Raw genomic sequence first — 25,890 nt, 5'->3', positions numbered from 1 at the left:
ACACACACACACACACACACACACACACACACACACACACACACACACACACACACACACACACACACACACACACACACACACACACTGATTCTGATTCTGATTCAGAATCAGAATCAGAATCAAGTTTATTGGATAAGTGTGTTGTCACACACAAGGAATTTGGTTCCAGCTGTTTGTGACTATCAAAAGTACAGACATAAATAACACAAGTACAGAAGCAGTAATATTCATACTGAAATATTCATTCTGTGACATTTAGTCTGTATCAGCTGACGATTATGACTCCAAAATAAATCATTCGATTAGCGCATGCGCAAACCAGCTCTCTTTTCTCGTGGCCTCGTTTGAGATACTGCGCATGCGCGCACCGGATCAGAATGTTGAGCAAAACGAAATAGAGGAGACCGACAGACAGCGACGAATATTTATACCGTGTGCTTCTTTATCTTAGTTTAGTTTGAACGTGTATTAAACTTATAGTACAACAGATATAACGATGACGGAGCCCCAGTCAGCGCTGTTACTCAGGAGGCAATTGGCAGGTAATTCAGCAACGACTGAAATGAAAGTGGCTAAGCTAAAAGCTAACTGTAAACCGGTAGCGTGTTAGCCAAGCTAAGCTAAGCTAATCGACTTCTTCGCTCGTGTTTCTGTTCTTTGTTTTGCTAAACAACTTAAATTAATAAATAACAGTCGGTAGAAACGTACACATTGTCGCTCTGATGTCCGTAGACACATTTGTTTGTTTTCCTTTTCAGTTTATTCAGTTAAAATTGTAAGTTTTTACAGAATTTCTGGCCTGTTCAGCCGGCCGGCTGTGTTGCTCAATGCTATTTAGCTTTGCTAGCATTAAATGCTTACGTATTGACGTCTATCAAGCCACGTCTAGCCAGCAGCCTTTCCTTTTTTTCTTCATTGCCCCTGTTTGTTATTTTTCTCTCTGAAATAAGATGATTATTTCACGTTATCGTGACTATCTGCCATGTTTGTTCTCGTCGGTATAGCTGTGTTTAACGGGCGACGTGTTGTGTTCACGATTGCTGCAGCAGGGTAATCATATCCCTTTGTTTTTCCTCAGCTAGCAAGCTAAAGTTAGCAGGCTTCGGTTAGCCAACTTCTAGCCCAAGGGTCTCACAGCAACAGAAGCAACATCTGATTGCAAGTTAGAAGTGTTTAAGTGTCTTTAACACACAGGCGACGATTTGTTTTTATTTTAAGACGTGTATATACGTGTTGTGGTTTTCTCTCTGCTCTTTCTACCACCTATAGGAGTGTTTTGATAGGAGTGTGACAGCTCACTGCTTTGCTTTGGGGTTCCATAATTTCTATATTACACTGATCTCATGGACTGATGACAATCACAGTGCAACAAAAAAATTGTCATTGTGTAACAAATGCGACGGTTCACGTCATTTTGTATTTCTAGGTTAAACACGTACGCCCACGTGTTAATACATTACATTTATACCTTCCAGCAGGTCTCCTTATTTTTAGAATTGTATAATCTCCATCAAAAACATCTTCAAGCTAATATAATTAGGTAAAATATTAGGTAATTAGGGAAAAAAAATCTTTTAAAAATCATTTTGTGTACAATTAATTGTTTTATTACTTGTAAGTTTTAGCAATACACAGTGTTAAAATGGATATTCTTGGAAACTCAAATTACTATTGGCATGTTTTTAAGTGCATTCTCAGCTTCAACTATTTTCTCTGTCTATGGTCAACAGCAGACAAAACTACAACTGAACTGACCGCTTATACAAACCAGATTTCCCCAACTGTTTTTACTTTTACAGTAATTTGGCTAAAAAGTGTAAGTGTTGCGCAATGTTTTCTATTGAACACCATATCCCTGTTATTTAGAATCCACATACTGTAGAACACCCAGGACACGTGTGTGTGCGTGTGTGTGTGTGTGTGTGTGTGGCAGCTAGAACATTTGTTTTTTTGCCAAATGTTCACAGCTGAGAGTGAGCACCTCAAAGCCTGTCCTGGCACCATGCCAAAGATCCTCTCTATCCAGGCACCAGAGAGAGATCCTCAGGACCCTGTCTGGAACAGCTTAATTCAACCCTTTCCAGCTAGAGCAGATTGGTGGATTGGAATCACTCATGTTATGACTGATTTCTCTTAGTTCCAGCGTGACCTCACTGAACCCCACTTATGCTCTGAGCAGCTGGATTGAGGAGGGGAAAATGGCTTGTGCAATGTCATTTTAGCCCTGATTTCACAGTTACTGGCTAAATTTGGTGCTATGTGAGTGCACGCCGCATGCTCAAGTGGTGTTACAGGTTCAGCGATACAATTTTCTGTCTGTAAGCGATTACAGAGGCTCTGCTGAATTGTGCAGAGTTAAACCCCCTGCATGTAGTTGCAAGTGCAATGATGAGAAACAGCCAATAAGCATCTGAGAGAAAATCTAATTGTAATGCGCATCAGATCTCTCAGAATCAGGTTTATTGGCCAAGTATGTTGACACACACAAGGAATTTGGTTCCAGCTGTTTGTGACTCTCAAAAGTACAGACACAACACTATACAAGAGAAGTTAATACAGACTATATATACAAGACAATGCAAATGTGATACAATAGACACTATGAGTATTAAATATGAATCAGAATCTCTGAATGAAGTTTGTCAAAATGTCAGCAAAATGTAAGAACTGTAACATTGATTCGGTAAGAAATTATTTGACCTGGTTGCCAATAAGCCAAAAAAAAAATCATTATCCCTGACAGCATGAAGTAAACACTTTTTTTTTTTTTTTTTTTTTTTTTTTTGGGCACTGTACCTGTAGTTCTTTTTGCAGAACAGACAAACGGTCATAGAGGCTTACTGAAATAAAAATATATTACCTACACATGCATGTGCTGGTGAACAGCAGCCCTGATAAACATGTGGCTTATTTACTTTAGAAACCCTTTTGTGTTCTGAGTGAAAACATTTGGTGCTTTCTGTTTGGCAGCACAGACAAGGGAAGCTGTTAGAAAGCTGTTGTCAGAAAAGAGCCGTTGTGCAGCTTTGCTGTCAGACAGCCGGTTAAATAACATGCATGTACAATACGAAATGGCTAAAAAGGAAAAAAAAAATTGAATGCTGCAGAAAGCAGGTTTAAATCATCAAACATGATTGCCATCACAATATATGAATTTATAGGTTTGCATATGGATATAGATTTGTCCTCTGCCCATATCTGATGTGACTGAAATATTTTAAATGCCACTTAAAGAATACCATATTATGCTGTACTACTTTTCTCAAATTCCCCTTAGATTGCTCTTGCGTCACAGTTGAGATTTAGAGGAAAGCTACAATTACACGAACACCTTCTCTGTATCTCATTATCTTTGGAGAAGTCTGAAGTAGCATTTAGTCTTATCATTTCCTCATGTAAAGAATTAGTTCAGAAATAAATTTAGCACCATTTAACACGGCAGAATTGCCTTTTAGAGTTGATTTGGGTATTCTAGTCGTTTGTAAAAAAAACCTACGATGTGTAGAACTGTGGGTATTTTCTGTATCTGGTTTGTACACTGTTCTTGTGTATGTGTCAGCTTTAGTTTGTCCCATATCCTGTGTAATAGTCATTCACTTTTAACTGCAGGTCATTTCCTTTTCTAGATGCTTCTACTTTGTATAATTAGGTCAGAATGCTTGTATGATTCATTTGCTTACAAAAGCCGACACCACAGGCAGCCACTTATTTCATCAAAATGTTCTGTGTTCCTTCAGTCGTCTGTAATTGTTTTGCTGTGCTTCATAAGCAGATCATATGCAGAAGTCCATGCCAGACCAGTCCTCACAACTTGCATGGACAATCAGGCACCACCCAAAGCTCATAGATTTACACCGCGTGCTTCCAGCTCTGTGCTGTTTAACTGGAGTTTGGCCACAAACAGGAACCTGAGCTCCTTTCATACTGATCTGAAATCAGGTCTGCAGTATCCATTAGAAGCTATGTTTAGGACAAGGACAGGGGAGGGTGGTCCATCTTCCTTTCTGGAGCTTCAGAGCAGTCTGCAGTTTCCAGGATTCCTTTTACCTGAGGGATTTTTTTTTTAAGGGATTCAAATTGTCTCGTTGAGTGTCTTCCATTTCTTATGGTTTTCTCTTCTGTTAGAATCGAAGTATTAAGCTTCACTTATAATTGTGCTACCATCATAAAATACAATCTCTTCAACTTCATATGGGCCATATTTACTGTATTGTCTAAGAATTTTGATACTTTTCTTTCCTCATTGAACACGTAACAAGTCCAACTCCATGTTTATAATGTCCCTTTAAATCCTATTTTTTCCTTTTTGTAAATATGTGGTATAGATATGTGAAGCTAAGCCCTGTTTGTATTTATCTCGCTGTTGTTATAAGATGAATAACCGAGGAAAGGTGGTGCATTTGAGCAAAAAAAAAATGTCGTGCTGCTAAGCCAAAAATAGACTGTTTCGTTTTTCCTCTAGTCAGCAATACCATGATGGGAATGACAGTAGCAATGTAACACAGTTTCAGTGCAGTCCATAACATAAAAAAAATTAACAGGTAAACAGTAATGCATAACAAAATGTGGTGTTTTATGTAATCAGCGGTGAGGGTGTATGATCAAACACTTGTGACAATCCTTGCTGTTATACAGGGCTTTAAGCAGAACTACAAAGTAGTTTATCATTAAACTTTGACAACATTTCAGTCTCTGCAACACTTCACATGAATTTCTAACCCTTTAACGACCACATAGGGTATATGAGTGTAAGCGTATGTGTGAAAGTGGCTTTCGGGTGATGAGCGACTTCGTGCAGTGCACTTCTTGTGAATAGAATAGAAAACTTGTTTGTTTGGGGTTGTATGTTTGATTTCCTCTGTTACATTGTTGTCTATACCTTAAGAACTATTGCAGCTGTTATACTGGAGCAACCATCAAAAGGCTTTTAATGGTCAGTGTCCTGTTTACTGGTGCTCAAAGCAATCACAGGATAAAGCAGCGATACTCTACTCCTTTCCAGCCTGACACACACAAGCATTTCCCCATCATTAACAACTATCTTTGTCTCTCTTTCAGAATTGAATAAAAATCCAGTGGAAGGCTTCTCTGCAGGACTGATAGACGATAATGACCTCTACAGATGGGAAGTGCTAATAATTGGTCCTCCTGATACACTCTAGTAAGTACGTCTCCTGTTTTTACCGCACCTCTGACCTAGCTGGAGAATGGAGTAATGGGTTTATGGCATCAGACAGAATCTTATTGTTTTCTGTAATAGATTTTGTCATACCTTACGTTTTAGCCCTGGTCTGGAGTCAGCTGTGGAAGGTTATGTGCTGGTTTTCACCACGCCCAATTCAAATATAGTTCTGTCCAAACCAAACAGATGCTCATTTATGCTGCTTGTTGGCTATTAAATATCGTCACGTGGAAAAATGATGATAAAAAAAATGCTATAAAAAAAACCCACAAGTATATACAAGTATTCGGAAATGAATACAATGTAAACGAGAGCATCCTAGCTAGGACTGTGGTAACTTTGGATTAAGAGGATAGCTCTACGTGTAAACTGTGGCGTTATGCAGTTATTGGGCAGTGGAGGGATAAAAACAAACTACAATCTGTTTGTAGGTGTGAAGATTTTACACAAAGTTGGACATTTTAAATGATCCTGAATGATTCCCTTGTATTTGGATTACATGTGGTAATATCATCTCTCTGAATAGCCTCTGAAGTGATGTGTAATCTGCTGCTGGATTTCTTTTACTAAAATGTACAACTTTTCTGTGGCTCAAGCTCAGAGTGGAATATTGACAATGGTGATAATCAAAGCAGTTTGTTGTCTGGCACTTTTGCACTTTCTAAACACTTATTTTGTGTCTACAGTGAAGGTGGAGTGTTCAAGGCACATCTCACGTTTCCCAAAGACTATCCTCTCAGGCCTCCCAAAATGAAATTCATCACAGAAATATGGCACCCAAATGGTAAAGGTTTCACTTTCTTCAATATTGCAATTTAACGATTGATGTTTTTTCTCTGCATAGAAATCTGGGAATTCCGAAGAGAATAGGGAAACTGACGCGTGATCTGTTTCTTGTCAAATATTTAACCGTTGGTAGCAGTGACCTTTAAAACCATTTGCAGTGTTGGTGTTAATTTGGTGGTGAATGTTTGCATTAATGATTGAAGCCTGTTGTTATCATGCAGTCTGTGCGATCTGATTTTTAAGTGTTAAATACACACGTAAGCATGGTATCACTCACAGCATGTGAGGAGGTAGTATTGGGAAGGGTGTCCAAGCTTATCTGCAAAGGGCCGGTGTAGCTCGCCAGTCCACCAAAACCTGCACCCATGCTAGTCTTTTCCGGATAGGATTGGACACCTATGGGGTGTGTGTGTGGGAAATGGGAAAGGTCTGGATGTGTCCCAGACCAAGTAATTGATTGCATCTTTATTGTAGCTGAATGCATAATCAGTGTGGAAATTATGCTAAATGATGGAGCTCTTCACCGTTAGGCTAATGGCTTAAGGAGATGCTATAACTGAGACAGTCAGCTGCATTTCATAGCTTTTTTCCTTGCCTCGTCTCTCATTCATTCGGAAGTTTTGTTGGCAGACCACGTGAATGAAGCATTAAAAAAGTCCATATAGGGGAAAAAATGGTTTAGCTGGTCATTTCTACCTCAAAATAAATTCAGCAGAGGACGGGTGTCAAGAAGAGATCACTGGAGTTTAACTGACTTTTTTATACCACACATTTAATTACACAGCAGATCAGCCCGCATGATGTGATCTCTTCAGCTCCAGAGTTAACGCTTTCTAATTTCCTGTTTTTGGTCTTTTCAGTTGACAAGAACGGCGATGTTTGTATTTCAATTTTGCACGAGCCGGGGGAAGACAAGTACGGTTACGAAAAGCCAGAAGAGCGTTGGCTTCCCATTCACACAGTGGAGACCATCATGATTAGTGTCATTTCTATGCTAGCTGATCCAAACGGAGACTCTCCTGCCAACGTGGATGCAGCAGTAAGTCTCCCTTCAAGAACACCCCAGTTTAGAATCTGTTTTATTTTACATGACTTCTATCTGATTTCAGTGAGTCGGTGGTTCGTAAAGTTTTTATTATTTAAATATTTCAGAAAGAGTGGAGGGAAGACCGACACGGCGAATTCAAGAGGAAAGTTGCTCGTTGTGTACGAAAGAGCCAAGAGACAGCCTTTGACTGATATTCATCCAGCAGCTTGTAGCATCACTAATTTCAGGGTATGTGTTGAACTTTGCCCATGTGCGTTTATAGCCAAGATCCCATGACAAGTTTATTCACCAGTCAGGAACAAATGAAGGTTGCCAGAGCATAATAAAGTAGGGAAAAGATTCCTGCTTTTTAATCTAGTGCGCCGTGCCACTAGATAAATATAAATATGAAACTAAACTCGTTGAGTGCAGAGCTAATTATTCAGAAGGCATTAGACTGTGTGTGTGTGGTGTTGGAGCTAAGCTTTTGTCATGGGTAACCTGTTTGAACACGATTTAGTGCAGAAAGCATGCAATTTTATTATTATTTTGTGTTCAGGCCCAGAGTGGGAACCTAATGTTAAATGTAGCATTCATGCATTTGATTTTTTTTTTTAACCAATCGACCAAATGATTTTAAGTTTTTAATCATGTACATTTATTTGCCCACATTAATCGTCCTTGTGGCTAATATTTAGGTCTTATGTAACTTGGGAACAAGATAAAAATTCACTCTTCCAACAGTTAGGCCAGATTTATTTGCCATACTTATATGCTCACCAAAATGGGCTTAAGGACTCTGCATGTCCGCCACTTTCCCATAAGTAACTTCATAAAACTACAAAGGAATTTCAGTGGCTCCATTATGCACTGGACACATTTTGTTGATGGTTGGAGTCCCCTTGAAGCAGGGATTCCTAAATGGATGCCTTGACCACTGTGCATTTTGTTATTTTCTATTATGCATTTGCAGTTTAATAGCGTAGAGATATGTAGGCTTCTGCTGACTCAGCGTTTAATTTTGTTTATTTCTGTCTTTATCAGGTATCCAGTCGAGAAACAACATGGCACTGTTTTCCTGCACTCTACCACCCTATTGCCGGATTCTTCTTGATTGAGCGTTGGCAGAAACAAGCTTGCATCAATAGGCTGCAATAGAACAATAACGGCTCGTCCAGATACGGACGGAATGTGCCAAGCAAATGCCAACATCCAAAAAAAGAGAGAAAAACCATAACATAAGATGATTACACATTTTTACGCAAGTTTATGAACTGATACAACATTCAGGAAAGAAATTGTAAAGACCTGTAAATAGCACAGACATAAAAAAAAACCCGGATAATATATAAGACTCCTTGTATCCATCCAGCAAAACACTTAGTACCAAATAAATAGCGCTTTCTGTAGGTAGAATTTTGAGTCCTTTTTAAAAATAAAATCTCAAACAACGGTTCATTTCTCCTTTCCTCTCCCCAGCAGCTTATCATGTAGTACTCATCAATTCTTTTACAGGTCAAGGAAGATGTGTAGCAATTGCAAAGTCAGTCCCCCACCCCTCTCGTAGATTATTGTCTATGAGCCTCACATTGACAACCTAGAAATAAACAAGGTGTGTGTTCATTAATGGCATGTAGTATTTGAGAGGGTTTGATGGGATTTGGCGCTATCGATGTTCAGCATGTCATGTGATCGGTCGGACATTCATTTAGGGACGCTTGAAGTAAAAATCAATTAATGTAAAGTATGGAAAAGACGATTGTTTCTGAAATCAACAAGCAATTGGGTTGGTTTTAACTTGTGGGGGTGGGATGGGGATGTGGTGGGGGTGGGACCAGGGGTGTGTCCCTGTGTTGGCTCTAGAAGTTCCACTAAACGGGCCTGCACCTGTGTTTTATTCTACGGTGAGATTTCAGCGGTGGGAAGGCTGACGAGGAAACCCATCAGATGTGATAACCTGCATGTTTATGCTCAAAGGTTTTAATTTGTTCTTTGTCTTCGTTTCAAAAGTGCCTCAGATTGAAATTGCTTGGCTTGTTGCACCTCCTGCATTGGATCTGGAGCTTAAAATGGGAGATATCGAGAAATCTCCATGTGCTCCTTCAGGCTCGTATCGATTTTTATTTATTTATTTTTTTTTTCCTTTTTAAAAAATTTTTTTTCTCCTCTTTCCCTTTTCTTTTTATTATTTTAATCCCTTGTACCAGCAGTAATGGATTATTAAAGACAATTTGGTGTAGCAATAACGGCCCCTTTGCCCAGCTGTGCGTGTAGTATGTCCTATTTCCCCACAATGTGTGAAGTTTCAATATTCAGATAAAATTTAGAAACAGGTAAACATTTATGCATACATTTTTGCTCATTTGAGAATTTTTTGGCAGGTTTTTTTTTCTGTGTGTGTGATGTCTTCGATAGGATTCGGTAAGCATGCTTTAAACTGTAGGTTTCTCACAAGCGGTTTCTTGAATTTTGTTCAGAAAGGGTGTGTACGTATATATGCGAGTGTGTGTGTGTGTGTGTGTGTGTGTGTGTGTGTGTGTGTGTGTTCGAATGTTTAAATGAGAGTGTTTGTGTTTCACCATCCTGCTACTCCCTACAATTCTTTATTCTCCGTTTAATTTTATTCTGGCTCTGACAGACTACTGCAGTTCTCTTGCCTAATGTACAAAGACAAAATACTGATGTATATTTTTCATGTTATGGAAGTTGTCTCCTCTAGTGAATTCTTCTAAAATATAATTTTTTTTCCAATACTCCTGGTCTTCCTTCATCTGTCATTCATTGTGTTGCCTTTTTGTGTACAGTTTCAGATTAGGGCATTGGATATAGCACTAGTAAATGGGAGTAGATCTGTATGTAGTGGTAATGATCATGCAGACACTGGTTGAGCAAAGTGATAATGTTGCCCAAATAATTATTATTGTTAAACCTCAAATCACACATTCGACCTCAATGAATGAAATATTCTAGTAAAAAAATCTTGTGTATGTTGTGCAATTTATTAAGAACAAAATTGTGATTTTGTTTTCCACTGAAAATTTGTCAACCCATTGAGGGCAGGAATCAAAATTGCAACAACAAAAAAATTAATTAAAATTACTGGCTGATCCAACTTTTATCAGTCTGCTGCTAGGTGGTTGGTCCAGGTGCTGCAATACAAAACATCCTAGAGGTCCTCAATTGGTTTCAGGTCTGGGGAAACATGGGCCAGCATGCAAGAGGAAAATTACTGTGGGTGGAAAATAAATCAATTCAGTTCCAAATAATATATTAACATACATGACTTGCTATGTGTGATTTGATACTAAAATGTTATTTTTACTTGGTTAAATCATGTCGAATTATATTAACATTAAAAGGGTAACAGGGTTACGAGGACGTGTTAAGGGAAATAACATGTACATTCTTCTTATCCTTTAATGGGTGACTTGTGGTTAAAAGAAATTTCAGTCATGAGCTGTTACGAAGACATCCATGAAGACGTGATGTGTGAAAGTTGAACATGAAGAACTACACAGAGCCCTGACATCACCTCAGACCTCCTTATACAACATCAGTGTCTGATCTCACTCATGCTATTGTGGCTGAATAAACTCAAAACCCTATAGCTGCACTCCAGCACCTATGATCACATTAAATAGATAGGTTCAGAATTTAATAAGCTTGAAACAGGCACAAACATCACTTTAAACCAAACCGTAACTACTTTTGTTTTCAATCCACTTCACAATGAAGGCTTGAATGCTGAATGTTTGACTGCTCTGAAAGCGTCTATTTTCTCTGAGAATCCAGGATGATTCACTATTGGTCTAGTTTACAAAAAAATCTATAATTTTTACATTTTAAATGCACATTTTGGGTTCTGCATTTTTACTTTTATTCATTTTTCTTTCTTTCTTATTTTTTTTTATTTATTTATTTTCTTTACTCGAGGGCGAGTGCATGGTGGCTTACTGGTCACACGTTTGCTTTGGTGTTGGGGGGTCGATTCCCGTCTCCAACCCCTGTGTGTACATGGAGTTTGCATGTTCTCTCCTTGCTTCAGGTTCTCCAGTTTCCTTCCTCAAATAAAAGGCATGCATTATAGGCTGATAGGCATCGCTAAATTGTCTGTAATGTGTGATTACGCCCTGAAATGGGTCGCCACCGTTTCACTCTCCACCCTTGGATAGGCTCCAAGTTCCCTGTAACCCTTTATAAGGTACGTGGATGTTAGGGCTCTGAGTTTTACTATACTGCACAACTAAACAATAATGCAATAAATATATAACCTTCATATTCAAGTACTTTTGTCAGTGTCTAAGCTCCATATGTACATGCATTGGGTTCCAAGAGTAAATAAAATATTTTAATGGCTCCAATAAATATCATGCAATCTATTTTTTTCCAACATGCATAATATTCTAAAATTAGGATTTAAGTTGTTCAGTGAAGAAAAAAATTAGTTTTTTTTTTTCTCAATGGCTGCAAAATATATTGTCCTTATATAAATATTTCACATGACACTGTTGATGCTTGGCTCCTCCTAACCGCCCCCTCGTGCGCGTCTCTGTAATCTCGCGATACTTACGCTGCGGTTTCACCATCTTCTCGCGAGAACACACAAGCAGCCGCGGATCCAACATGGCGGAAGGTACGAAAACGATTTCTTCTGTTTTCACGTCCTTTCCCGTCTATCTTATACGCTGATTTCGTATCGACCTAACCGCTAAGTGTGTACTTAAATGCATTCGCGTCGTGTTTTACGTCTGTAAACGAGCGTTTGCGCGCACTAGCTTGTTATTTACGTGTGTGTGCTAAGTGTAAGCTGGTGGGTTGGGCGGTGGTTGAGGTGAAAATTCACAATAATGCTGAATAAAACCTTTTTTATTTTACCTCAGAATTGCTGGTCGGCTTTTTGTAGTTGGTTTGTGTTCGTCTTGTGCCTGTCAGGTCACAAAATTAGCCTTGTATCTTAACAAAAGCTGAAATAGTGAGATATCAACAATTGTCATTAGCCTCACGCGCACATAACGGTTATCTGTTCGTTCACTACGGCTCACAATTGGCTCACTATATGTATGTTATACAGTACAAATTCTTTAGGTTATACGTAGTGCACTAGTCGGAGGATCCATGAGATCCATTGAGATAACATTTACTCTGTAGGGAAGCAGATCTGGCATGAATTATTTTGTGTGTTCTATTTTTCGAGCTAACGACCAAAAGTATTGGCACCCATGCTGGTGAGTTCTGCGAGGTTAGCATAGTTTTGAGTAGATTTTACAGCTGTTGTGTAACTTTTTTTTGTGCTTATTTATAGGCCTTTAAACGGCTTTATTGTGCCCATTGACCTCCTGAGGAACAAAGCTGATGACTCTACGCTTTATCGTTGTGGGAAGAAAGCTGAATAAATGACACGGATTTAGTTTCGTCCTAATTATTAGTTTATGAAGACTCCATAGGGAGAGTCTATAACACTATACACTATAATTAGTCCTAGAGTCAAAAGCTGTGGTGTTTTTAGTATACAGCATTTCCATAAGAGACATGTTGGTGTTGCATGAGCGTTTATTGTTCCTCCTACTCAGTCATGTGGTTTGGTGGAAGTCTTCTAACTCGTACACCAATCATCGTGAAGGCACACAGTCCCTCAGCCAGTGCAAAGCAAAGACATTGCCAAATGACAAGCTGCTATACAGAGTGATTGTAAAGAGGAAGGAACTTGGCTTGCAGAATTTGTGCCAAGCCGTCAAATTCCAGTGTCCCCCGGTTCAGGAGAAGTGAGGAGGATGTGGAGGATCGTTATTGGTTCTAGAGGCGCACACGTTTAGACAGATCTCAGAGGAAGCTTTTGAGATTTAGTCATAAATCCGGTTTGTCTTCATTAAAAGTTGGGAAACGTGATAACTGTCTACGTTGTGGTTGCACTGTATTACGTTCTGTTGCCTTTAGTCCCTCTTGGAAAGTTAGTGTGATCAGGAAGTAGCTTTTAGTCTGCTGCCTCAGCAGGGTTTTTTTTTCTTCTTTTGGCCTCTTTATTAAACACAGGTCATACCCATTTCCCATTCCGTTTTTGATATTCTGTGTCTGCCTGTCTGTGTGTGTGTCTGCCTGCCTGTGTGTGTGTGTGTGTGTGTGTCTGCCTGCCTGCCTGTCTGTGTGTGTGTGTGTCTGCCTGCCTGTCTGTGTGTGTGTCTGCCTGCCTGCCTGTCTGTGTGTGTGTCTGCCTGCCTGTCTATGTGTGTGTCTGCCTGTCTGTGTGTGTGTGTGTGTGTGTCTGCCTGTGTGTGTGTGTGTGTGTGTGTGTGTGTGTGTGCGTGTGTGTGTGTGTCTGCCTGCCTGCCTGCCTGCCTGCCTGCCTGCCTGTGTGTGTGTCTGCCTGCCTGTTTGTTTTTGTCTGTGTGTGGCTGTGTATAATAGTGTTTCTCTAGACATTTGTCCCTGTTTGTGTCTTTGTGCATGTGTGTCTCCTTCACTTTGTCTCTGTGTACATTTGTGCAGGTCTGTCTGCATGTGTGCGTATGTGTCTTTGTCTCTTTGTATGCACACATATGTATGAATGATCCAAATCTCACATTCATGCTTGTCATTCATTTTTCTAACAGTGTTTTTTTGTTGTTGTTGTTGTTGTATTTTAACCCCACTGCACACTTTGTTATGGCTGGTGGCTCATTTTCTGCCCTGTTTTTTTCCTCCCCTATATTCTCTCCTCCTTATGCAGAGGAGGTGCAGAAACTGCAGAAGCACCTGTCCCTGTTGCGGCAGGAGTACGTCAAAATGCAGCAGAAGCTGGTGGAAACGGAGCGGAGGTGCTCCCTGTTAGCGGCACAGGCCTCTGGTCACAGCTCCTCCTCCTCCTCCACGCAGCCCAGTGACTCCTTCATCAGCCGCCTGCTGGCCATCGTGGCTGAACTTTATAAGCAAGACCAGTACAGGTGTCCATTTTTCTGTGAAACACATCATGGGAGAAATAAAACGAGCTTTTGATGTGATATTTTAATTTCAAACTCGTACGAGATTAGGTTCATGGTGTTTTACTGTTCACCTGGTGCTCGATTTAAGTCTGAAACTGAGTGTGAGCTGTTTTATGTTTTAGTGACCTGAAGGTGAAAATCGGACAGGAGCAGCTGAGTGCCCATAAGTTCGTCCTGGCAGCACGCAGTGACGTCTGGAGCCTGAACAGCATGGCCTCCACATCCCAGCTTGATCTGTCAGGTTAGAATTAATGAGGTTTTTTGATTTTTCTGCAGCATGTGATTGGCTAACATGAGCTGGAGAAGAAAACAAGCCCCTCCCACACAGAACAGAGCTAAGGAGAGATGGTCTTTGCTGCAAAAAAAAAAGTCAAAGAGGTGGAACTTGACCTTATCCTCTTCTATTCCTCAGCTAATCACAGGATTCAGTCTGGTCATATTCTGTTAACAGAAGCCTTAAAATCATCCAAGATTTGTTTGTTTTTTGTTGTTGTTTTTCCCCTGGCATATTTCATCTCCTTTTTCAATGAACGTTTCTCTTCATCAGAGGCCAAGCCGGAGGTTGCCATGGCGATGCTACGCTGGGCTTATACGGACGAGCTAGAGTTGTGCGAAAATGACAACTTCCTCATTGACCTGATGAAGCTTGCCAACCGCTTTCAACTGTACCTCCTGCGAGAGAGGTAAGCGCACCGAGGGAGGAGGAGTGAGGGTGGATGACTCATTGGCTGCAGGTCAATGACCGTGTTGAATTGGACCAAAAAAAAAAAACAGACAACAAGCTGATCTGCCGTGGTCCTGCATCCATGAATGCATTTTAACTAAGGATGAACTAGGACACTTGCACTAGGATGCATTGCGCAAGTTGTCTTTATTTTTTTTTTCCCAAGAAGCAATTCACTAGGCTGGGATCATCTAGGGAAAAGAGCAAGGCATGTCATATTACAAACTGCTTCTTTAAAAAGAAGATTTGTACTAAAAGATGCTACTAAAATGTTTGTTTTTAATGACTTTGTAGTTTTATTTTATTCTCCTGATCTAAACAGTGGTGTTCCTCTTGTCATTTATAGATGTGAGAAAGGAGTAATGTCGTCAGTAAACGTGAGGAACTGCATTCGCTTTTACCAGACGGCTGAGGAGTTGGACGCCACCACGCTGATGAACTACTGCGGTGAAATCATCGCCAGCCACTGGGTGAGTCAGGACGCCATGTGCCAATAACACCAAGTCTTCAGCCTCAAATCATGTCATCATTAACGCAGTGTGGGGGAAGATGTGTCTGTCTAGCTGTGGCGCTCTAGCTCATTTGTCTGTGTTCTCTATATAAACCTGAATCACAGGAGAAATCGAACATGTATTGATGTCAAAAAGCCAGCAGACTGTATTCTGGAAAAAATTACCTTTTAAGAAAGTAATGACCTGTCTCCCAAGGGGGATCATTGATTTTGCACATTCTGTACGGCTATGCTGCTTCTCTGTTGTCTGAGTCAGTGGCTGACCGTATCCTCCCTCCTGCTGTTGCATGCAGCAGAAAGCACAGTTTGATGAAGGACCGTCCTTGGTATTAAGGCTTTGTATGTGATTCCTTAAAATCTCCCTTTGATAAATCCCTTTTGAGCATGCTCACTGATGCTCAAGGTGATTTTAGCGAATACAGTAGGTCACAGACGCAGACAGTAATTATTCGCTCCTTTCGGAGCTGCAGATTCAGTCTCATTCTGTGCAGTCATTCCCTCCAAGTAGTGTGTGTCTGCTTGTATGTGCACGGCCCTTGTCCCTTATATGACGTCCTTCTCATCACGTTTTTCCTATTTGTGAACAGACTAGTTATTACTCTGTGCTTTATTACAGGATGATCTGAGGAAAGAGGACTTCAGTACTATGAGTGCTCAGCTGCTGTATAAGATGATCAAGTCGAAGACTGAGTTTCCTCTTCACAAAGCCATAAAGGTGGAGAGGGAGGATGTGGTGTTCCTGTATCTCATCGAGATGGATGCTCAGGTAGGTCAGCCATAAACCCGTTGGGGGGGGGGGATTTTTGTGAATTCATTAGTAATCCAATTTTATTGGTCTCACACAAACAACTACACACACTACATGCAGTGAAATGCTTTTTAGTACGAATTTCGGGTTGCCAAATTCTATTTTCTTTTCCTTCTCAGCTGCCAGGGAAGCTGAACGAACTGGACAATAATGGCGATCTGGCTTTGGACCTGGCCTTGTCCAAAAAACTGGAGAGCATTGCCACCACCTTGGTCAACAACAAAGCAGATGTGGACATGGTTGATCAGAGTGGCTGGAGCCTCTTGCACAAAGCCATCCAGAGGGGTGAGTGCTAGTATTGCCTTAAAACATCATCATCAACAGTCTCTGATGTTGGTGGTAAAATAAACAAACGGTGTTGTAGAATACTCTCTCTCTCTTTTTTTTTTAAAATTTTTCCTTCCTCTATGCATTACACTGATATAAATCTTCTATAAAGGAGTGTTTATATTTTTTTTCTTCTGTGTGGATTCAGGAGATGAGTTTGCTTCCACTTTCCTGATACGCCACTCAGCCCAAGTAAACGCAGCCACAGTAGGAGCAGTAGAGACACCGCTGCACCTTGTCTGCTCCTTCAGCCCAAAGAAGCACAGTGCTGAGGTGATGAGCGGCATGGCCCGCATCGCAGAGGCCTTGCTCAAAACCGGCGCCAACCCCAACATGCAAAACAGCAGAGGACGGTGGGTATCGTAGTATAGATTAGAAATGAGCCTCGTTTCGTTTAATGTTATCATGCAGCCCTGTGGACACCTGCATCTTTTAAAACATTACCGAAGCGAGCTTTATTTTGTATCCTTTACCTTTCAGAACACCTTTACATGAAGCAGTGCTGTCAGGAAACGAACCTGTGTTTAATCAACTCCTTCAGTGCAAACAGTGAGCATAATACTCCTTCGTCTGACAGGCAATCTTTTTTTAAGATATGTATTCAAATATACTAATGACTTTATTCATTCAGGCTGGACATGGACCTGAAAGACCACGAAGGCAATACTGCACTGTGGCTGGCTCTGCAGTACATTACAGTGTCATCTGATCCCTCCATTAACCCCTTCGACGATGAGGCCCCTGTAGTCAACGGCACCTCGTTCGACGAGAACAGCTTTGCGGCTCGGCTCATACAAAGAGGAAGCGATCCCAACGCTCCAGACGCCTCAGGTGAGTACTCTCGTACTTCATGCCCTGCACACCCATGCATTTTACACATTATGGTCTAAATTTGTAAATAACTATTTTTACTTGGTCTTTTCTTTTAGGAAACTGCCTTATTCAGAGAGCAGCCCTTGCAGGAAGTGAAGCAGCTGCCATCTTCCTGGCCACCCATGAAGCAAAGGTCAATCATAGTAATAAATGGGTAAGTGTATTCAAATGAGCAAGTGCATTTTTATGTCAAACCATGGTTATAGTTTTTGTTTCTTTTTTTTTCCTTTTTTCAATTACCGTGCATTAAAGTAATTGCATGTAGGATTTATATTTGTGAATGTGGATTTGAAATACTTTAGCTCACGTGTGCCATGAGATTGATCCGCACAGTTGTTTGGATTTGTTACTTTACAGTGTCGTCCTGAATTTGCATAGAATTCATGCATCTATTTCCTCTGTTGGTCTGTGTTTTGCATGTGTTTGTGTAGCAAGTGCGTTTTTTTTTTTTTGTTGTTGTTGTTGTTTTTTTAAATAGGTGACATTTTTTGCCTTTGTTAATTCCAGTGCACTGTGTTTTCTTCGTAGGGAGAAACTCCCCTGCATACAGCATGTCGCTGCGGATTAGCAGCTCTGACGGCCGAGCTTCTGCAGCAGGGGGCCAATCCTAATCTACAAACCCACACTGCCTTGCCTGACGCAGGGGACCGGAGCCACGGCGTCTCATTACAGAGCCCTCTGCACTTGGCCATCGTTCACAACCACCCAGATGTGGTGTCTGTTATACTAGAGCAGAAAGGTACTACTATAGTCCTTAATAGGGTTTGTTTACTATTACTATTGGGATAATGATTCCATTCTTCCATTCTGTATCCTAGCCAATGCTCTCCATGCCACCAACAACCTACAGATCATCCCAGACTTCAGCCTTAAAGATTCCCTGGACCAGACTGTGCTCGGACTTGCTCTCTGGACAGGTATTGACTTACAGATATAGATCTGAACACCAAACTATCCTCATGTAATTAAATAACGCTGATCATTTGTCAGGAATGCACACCATTGCCGCACAGCTCCTGGGATCAGGGGCAGCCATTAATGACACCATGTCAGATGGCCAGACTCTTCTCCACATGGCCATCAAGAGACAGGACAGCAAGAGTGCCCTGTTCCTGCTAGAGCACCAAGCAGACATCAATGTAAGGTAAGGTGTTTCCAGGCAGTAGAAGGGACCTTTATGGTGTAGCTGAGTGCAGTTCGGTGATGTTTGTCACAGAAATAAATGGTATAAACCCCCTTCTGTCAAAAAAAACGGATTCCAGGTATAAAACTGGAATTAGCATCACCAGTGGGGATGTACATATCTGTAACTGATCTGGATTCATTTTACTGTGAGTCAATAATTTAAAGGTTCTCTTGACGTCCAGGACACAGGAGGGACAGACAGCCCTGCAGCTGGCCATCAGTAACCAGCTCCCCTTGGTGGTGGATGCTATCTGTACACGTGGAGCAGACATGTCAGTGGTGAATGAGAAGGGAGATCCTCCACTGTGGCTTGCCTTAGAGAATGGCTTAGAGGATATTGCCTCGACATTGGTAAGGGCAACCAGGAAATTTGCTGTCTTTTCCTTCTGCTAAGATTTCTCTGTGCTTGTCTTATGGTTGTATTTGTGCTAGAGTTTGCTATGATTTTGCTCTGGCTCCTGATATGATAGGTCAGGCATGGCTGTGACACAACATGCTGGAGTTCAGGACCAGGAGGGTGCCAGCAAACATTGCTGCACCGAGCCATCGATGAGAACAACGAGATCTCCGCCTGCTTCCTTATACGCAGGTTTGCACACGTGCTCTAATCATATCTGATGCTGACGCAGCATTGTTCAGCACGTTTCAGACATGCGTACAGTACAAAGCCTTTTTTTTTCCTGCAATCTGATTGGTGTGACCTAAATTTCAGGTGCAGCAATAACTGTGTTTATGGAGCTGGATTGTGAATATATTCATTTGTATATGACAGTTGTTGTATTTTCCCCTCCAGATGAATGCCTTAAACACATTAAATAATTACAAAATGGTCTAAAATGTAAAATAAAATATACAGATTTTTTTATTTAGTCTAAATCTAAGAGTTTTCTCTTTGTGTATGTGGTTCTCTCTTTCAGTGGCTGTGATGTGAACAGTCCTCGGAGGCCTGGAGCTAACGGGGAGGGAGACGAGGAGGCGCGGGATGGACAGAGCCCTCTGCATCTGGCTTCCTGTTGGGGCCTCGAGGAGGCGGTGCAGTGCCTTCTGGAGTTTGGAGCAAACGTTAATGCACAGGTACTAACACAGTTCCCGGGTGATTAACATTCTCATATGAATCTATAAAATATTCCATATCACAGGAATGTTACAAATATATATATTAAGATATACTGTAAGTACTATGAAACTATATTGTAGTGGAGTGTGCTAGAGGGGTGTATTTCCTCATATTCACCGCGTTCCCACGATGCTGTTACATGTAGGATGCAGAGGGCCGGGCACCAATCCATGTGGCCATCAGTAACCAGCACAGCGTGATTATCCAGCTTCTCATCTCACACCCAGACATCCGACTGAACCTGAGAGATCGGCAGGGCACAACGCCGTTTGCCTGCGCCATGACTCACAAGAACAACAAAGCAGCAGAAGCCATCCTCAAAAGAGAACCCGGAGCAGCCGAGCAGGTGGGATAGCAAGAGGGAGACAGATGGCTATAACTGTGGTGAAGAACATTGCGCAAGTGTCATTTCTCTCAAAGATCGTTGCCTCTTTGTGGATTAGATCCATGACCACAGATGACCGAGTTCTATTTTAGCATCCATGTGAATTATACATCATGATGAAGTCTATCCTAAGGCACTGTGCCATTAAATGGCTTGCACATAATTAACAATGTTCTCTCAGTCTGTAAAATAATGTCTTTACGTATAGTATATGCTGTTTTAGGAAAATAATCAAGGACTAGATACATTGATTATTGTCCAATAATTGCATGTTTTCTTCATCTTTACCTTTATCTTTATAATTTGACAGAATGGCATCATACTTGAATGACATCATATACACGCGCACACACACACACACACACACAGCACTATGATCACAGTCATTCTGGTATATATACATATATTGTATAAAATATCCAGGGGTTTTATAGGGTTCTGTAAGCTGTGAAGAAGTCATGATTCATTTGAGCACATAAACGCCTCACCCGGTTGCTGTCTCTTCGTGTCTCTGCTTAGGTTGACAACAAGGGCCGTAACTTCCTTCACATCGCCGTGCAGAACTCTGACATCGAGAGTGTGCTTTTCCTGATCAGTGTGCAGGCTAACGTTAACTCCAGAGTGCAGGACACAGCCAAACTCACACCACTGCACCTCGCCGTGCAGGCCGGCTCTGAGATCATCGTGCGCAACCTGGTAAGCCCTTCGTAGAAGAAGACGCCAGATGCCAGAGGTTGTCTGATTATGATACCAGTTAAAAGTTAATGGGGTTTCATGGCTCTGTGTCATTAATTACCTTATAGGGTGTATAAGATATAGAAAGCACACTGATTGATAGCCCTGGATCACTATTGACACGTGTTATACGTTGTCATGTTATAACAGTTAAACAGAGCTCTTCAGTAGTTTCCAAAACACACCAGTCCAACACTACTGACATGAACAGAGGTTGCAGATTTCAGGGATTTTAGCTGGGTCTCCATTTCTGGTGATTGCTGCTACAGAGCTCTCATTATCAAATGTTTGGGAGAATTAATACATTTATTTATGTATTTTTAAGATACAGAGGATCTGTATTTCACTTTGTTCATAATATTAAACAAACATTTCTTTTTATTTAGAAAAACATGTACGCGAGTCGTTAAAAGCGCTATACAAATAAATCTGAATTTCAACAATTGACGTTGTCTCGAAGCAGCTTTACAGAACATAAACATAGAACAAAAGTTTATTATAAAGATTAATATAATACAAAATTTAAGATTAATATTAGATATATTTGAATGTTTGTTTTTATCCCCAATGAGCAAGACTGAGGTGACTCAGGTGACTGTTGTGAGGAAAAACTCCCTTAGATCGTAAAGGAAGAAACCTTGAGAGGAACCAGACTCAAAGGGGAACCTCATCCTCATCTGGGTGACACCGGAGGGTGTGATTATAAATATACAGTCTGACAGTCTGTCCTCAAAGACCACATGGAGTTGGCATCTCCTCATCTTTAGTATAGCAGAGTCTAACTGGTGCTGGAACATCTCTAGATGTCTCAGGATCCTCACAAATTCGGCCTCTTCTCAGTAAAGGTCCAAAATTTTCATAGCACAGAAGACAATCGGAGCTGGTGCAATTTCCGGATGCCTCAGGATGGGTAGAAAGAGAGAAGCAGTAGAGAGGGATTAATGTAGCTACTGTTCATATTATTAGCAAGTAGTAGATGATATTGTGCATGTATTAGAGCATTATGGGATGTATTATTTGTACACCTGACTAAAGAGAAGTTTTTTATCTACATTTAAACTGGGAAAGTGTGTCTGAGCCCCGGTCACTATCAGGAAGACTATTGTAAAGTTTGGGAGCTAAATACGAAAACATCCTGTGACAGGATGTGATCGAATTAAATCACGAACCTGCTATCTTGAGTTGAGTCATGTTCAGAGTGTTACACCACTAATACCTCTGTATGTAGGACTAAATTTGACCTATTTGTGTGGATTTACATGACTGTGATGATGGTGTTCTCATGATTGTTGTGTATGTGATTCAGATCATGGTGTGTTTGTGTTCAGCTTCTAGCAGGTGCTAAAGTGAACGAGTTGACTAAACACCGGCAGACGGCTCTACATTTGGCGGCGCAGCAAGATCTGGCCACTATTTGCTCCGTACTGCTCGAAAACGGTGTCGATTTTCCGGCTGTCGACGAGAACGGAAACAACGGTGCATATCTGTATTTCTAAAACCACATCAAATGAACTTGAATCAAAGTCAGAGTCTCGTAAATGTAAAATCTTGACTCGTTTTTGTCTCAGCTCTACACCTCGCTGTGATGCAGGGTCGCCTGAATAACGTGCGAGTCCTTCTCACTGAGTCGAACATTGACGCAGAGGCCTTCAATCTCAGGTACACGTCCACGAATAACGCCCGTCGGCTGCCACGCAGAATTATTGAAATAATGAGAATTAAAGGATTGCTTTTCATTTCATTTCGTCACCTTCAGGGGACAGTCTCCAATGCATGTCCTCGGTCAATACGGGAAGGAAAATGCAGCAGCCATCTTTGAGCTGTTCTTGGAATGTATGCCAGAGTATCCACTGGATAAACCGGATAACGAAGGGAATACAGGTTAGTGCACTTTGGGGGATGTGGTAGTCTAGTGGTCTACGGTGTTGGATTACCGTTCGGAAGGTTGCTAGCTCGAATCTCAGGTCCACCGAGCTGCCACCGCTGGGCCCTCCAGCAAGGCCCCCAATCCTCATTTGCTCAGTTGTATAAAGTCTGCCAAATGCCATGAATATATTTTCCCCCATTGATTCTGTGTAATATGTTTGTATATGAGTTTAGAAATGAGGACTACTTATGGCTGTTTTTATTTATACCTATAAACCTTATAAAGGATGATGTTCTAGTTGTTCCTAGACCAGTAAATTATGCTTGTAGTAAATGACTAGCCTTTAAATGTATATTAAAGAGCAACTCCACCGACTTTCATTAAAATGGCAATTTAAACACAATATTTTGAAGATTTTCCAGTATTTAAGTGCCCCAATAGAGTTACAACCCGCACCAGTCTGGTCACTCTTCTCTGACCTCTCTCATCAACAAGACATTACTGAAATGAAGCCCGAAGGTGTTTTGTTCACCGAACACACTAAATGCAAAAAAAAAAAAAAGTCATTAGATTTGCTCTTTAAACAATGTATATTGTTACACAGCTTGTTTTGTGTTGATGGGCAATGAAACAATGTCTGTTGCTTGGGCAGATCCGATTTGGTTACTCATTTGTGTGCTTGTCGTTGCTCTTCAGTGCTTCTCTTGGCCTATATGAAAGGAAACGCTAATCTCTGTCGTGCCATCGTGAGGGCTGGAGCTCGTCTGGGCGTCAACAACAACCAGGGCGTAAACATCTTCAACTATCAAGTGGCCACTAAGCAGCTCCTCTTCCGCCTGCTAGGTACGAGATCCACAGCTTTTACATTTTCTGCTTAAGTAAAGCCTAATATCCTAACTAACACACCAATAATCATATATTTGTTAGTTTAGAGTTTATTCATTTTTATGAATTTGGCTATCAAAAGTTCATCATGCGCCGAATAAAAATTCTATTTAATTATTTATTAAAAAAAAAAATTTTTTTTTTAAAGATATGCTGTCCAAAGAGCCCCCGTGGTGCGACGGCTCCAACTGTTACGAATGTGCTGCCAAGTTTGGAGTAACCACGAGAAAGCATCACTGGTATGTACTTGGACTGCACTTATCTCTACACAATACCCGTATCTTTTGGAAACAAGTCCGATTCTGTAAACCGCTTCTTTTCCTCTCATCTCACCAGCCGTCACTGCGGCCGCTTGCTGTGCCACAAGTGCTCCGTCAAGGAGATCCCCATCATCAAATTCGATCTGAACAAGCCCGTCCGCGTTTGTGACATTTGCTTCGACGTGCTAACTCTGGGTGGAGTCTCCTAACAGCACCAGCAGGGCGTCGGTGGCACAAACACTAAACCAGACCACGGTGGATAGAAATGTGGAGACGGAGAGAAGGGAGGAACAAGAAGGGACTTAAACGTACAGATCACAATTTTTACTACTATTACAGACTTTTCTGAACAAAACAACTGTGTATGTATGTTCTAGTACCGACATCTATTAAGGATCAAAATGAAAGTAGTGAAGGAGCTCTTAACTCTAATCTTGAGGACCTTGTGTTCTGCGACACACCTGATCTAACTGCTCAGCTAATGATTTAAGGAAAACTCCACCCTGAATGACGTACATATGAATATGCCATCTTCAGAATCAACACGGTGGACTGGGTTCGCTTTGGTTACTGGTTTTTCTCCATTACCCACAATTCCGTTAGAATACTGAATTGTGATATTAACGGCAGTGGGATTTTAGTTCTAGAGATGCAGTAACGGACACAAAGGTCCTTTGGTGTGACATCATCTATACACTCTTTACCGAAGCTTTATCGCTCACGCTAATACAGCCGTCAGCACTGTCGGCACGAGTGTGACACATAGCTGTACTGCATTCTGGATCCTTGTGTCCAACATCTTGCTGTCTGCTATTTCTATACGAGTGAGAAAAGAGGCTCTTGCTAAGGAGTGAAGAGAGAAACCTCATCATTATACCATGTTTAAGATCTTTTTTTATGTAGTACGTAAGCCAGCAGTGTCCCTCTGTGACGAGAAGTACATCACTATCTACGAAATTAGCACCAGTATCTCTAAGCATAAGAAGATATTCCACCATAACTGTACTTCATGTGTTTCAGGGTGAAGTTTTCCTCTAATGACATAAGCCAGGTCTGATGAATACAGAAGACTCGAATTAAGACCGGAGTTAAGAGCCTCTGAAGTAGCAGAAAGCAACCGAAAACAACTATAGAGCCGTAGAACTCGATTACAAACCCAACACCAGTCATAATATGTCAGCATAAAACACCACATACGTAGGTTTGAAGACTTTCAGTACCGAGCATTGAATACAAAGGACGATAGAATCCGAATAAAGAATTATCCCAAGATCGGATAATTAGCCGTTCCTCTTCAGAGGGTTTAAAAGCCTTAATCACGTCGGCCTGAGTGAAGCTTTTTGTTTACTCGAGGAGCGTTGACGAACCTTTACTATATCCTTGCACCTAAGGTCCACAAAGGGTTAACGATCACCCTGATGGCCAGAACACAGCGAAACACAAGGTTAACTCCACATCAAGCACATTTCAGTAAATGATGTGATTTTCGACTTTGTCGTCTGTTAATTAATCCCTGATGTGCATCAGTTCATGTTTGTTAATCAGTGAGGAGTCTGCGTATTAAATGCACTTTTTATTCTTCCATTAACATTTATTCTATGTTTTCAAGAAGAAATTCACAGCTGAACAACGTGGCATTTCCTGACCCGAACAAAAAAGGAAGAAAAAAAAACTACTATTACCAAGTAAACCTGAGGATTTAGGTGCAGACGTATGAGGAGTTTTCTACTATGCATATGCACATTTATCATAGCACTGTCCTAATCATTCTGATCACCAAAGCATACATTCCATTTAACCTATGATGTAATACCGAATTTCGTTTACTTTTTCATTTTTTTTTTTTTTAAATCTTCAGATTTGCCTGACGTCACATTTAGTTGACCGCATTATGTTTTAAATTCTTTCGGCTGCACTTTATCCTATTTTTTTTTGTTTTTTTCCTGATCGTACAAAAGGAGAATGTGACATTCTTGGTTGAGTCCACAGTCTATTCTAGGTTCTGTTAACTTGTACAGCTAATTGTATACTATTTTTGACCACTACAACTGTTTTGTACTGAAACGCAGGTTGTGCTTTTTGCCTCTGTCCGATCTCTTATGCACACTGTCGTATCTGTATGCTCAGATATCTCGCCTGTCACTTCCTCTAGTATCCTTTTCAAGAAAGGGAGGACAACTTTACATTAAGGTCATAAAATGATTAAAAAAAAACACATCAATTGATCGGGTTTTTGTTTTTTCAGTTCACCAATGGAAA

General features: G+C 40.9%; 2 protein-coding genes across 2 annotated transcripts; both read left to right on the top strand.

The window, feature by feature from the left end:
• The first annotated feature begins 178 nt into the window (after positions 1-178).
• On the top strand, positions 179-9,751 carry ube2g1a (ubiquitin-conjugating enzyme E2G 1a (UBC7 homolog, yeast)). The gene is made up of 6 exons (XM_027165450.2): positions 179-545; positions 5,062-5,164; positions 5,872-5,969; positions 6,832-7,010; positions 7,124-7,247; positions 8,043-9,751. Exons 1-5 carry the CDS (start codon positions 500-502, stop codon positions 7,208-7,210), a joined length of 513 nt encoding a protein of 170 aa, XP_027021251.1. The 5' UTR covers positions 179-499; the 3' UTR covers positions 7,211-7,247; positions 8,043-9,751.
• Positions 9,752-11,481: 1,730 nt separating this feature from the next.
• ankfy1 (ankyrin repeat and FYVE domain containing 1) lies at positions 11,482-25,826 on the top strand. Its single transcript, XM_027165424.2, has 25 exons — positions 11,482-11,631; positions 13,702-13,915; positions 14,077-14,195; positions 14,502-14,637; positions 15,025-15,148; positions 15,806-15,955; positions 16,117-16,282; positions 16,473-16,677; positions 16,805-16,873; positions 16,956-17,155; positions 17,254-17,351; positions 17,726-17,936; positions 18,016-18,114; positions 18,188-18,341; positions 18,565-18,733; positions 18,853-18,971; positions 19,300-19,456; positions 19,645-19,845; positions 20,404-20,580; positions 21,948-22,095; positions 22,188-22,278; positions 22,376-22,500; positions 23,183-23,329; positions 23,520-23,610; positions 23,708-25,826. Exons 1-25 carry the CDS (start codon positions 11,622-11,624, stop codon positions 23,838-23,840), a joined length of 3,513 nt encoding a protein of 1,170 aa, XP_027021225.1. The 5' UTR covers positions 11,482-11,621; the 3' UTR covers positions 23,841-25,826.
• The last annotated feature ends 64 nt before the right edge of the window (positions 25,827-25,890 follow it).

Source organism: Tachysurus fulvidraco, chromosome 26 (assembly GCF_022655615.1).
Source record: "Tachysurus fulvidraco isolate hzauxx_2018 chromosome 26, HZAU_PFXX_2.0, whole genome shotgun sequence".
NCBI lineage: Eukaryota > Metazoa > Chordata > Actinopteri > Siluriformes > Bagridae > Tachysurus > Tachysurus fulvidraco.
This window is presented reverse-complemented; position numbering and strand designations above follow the sequence as displayed.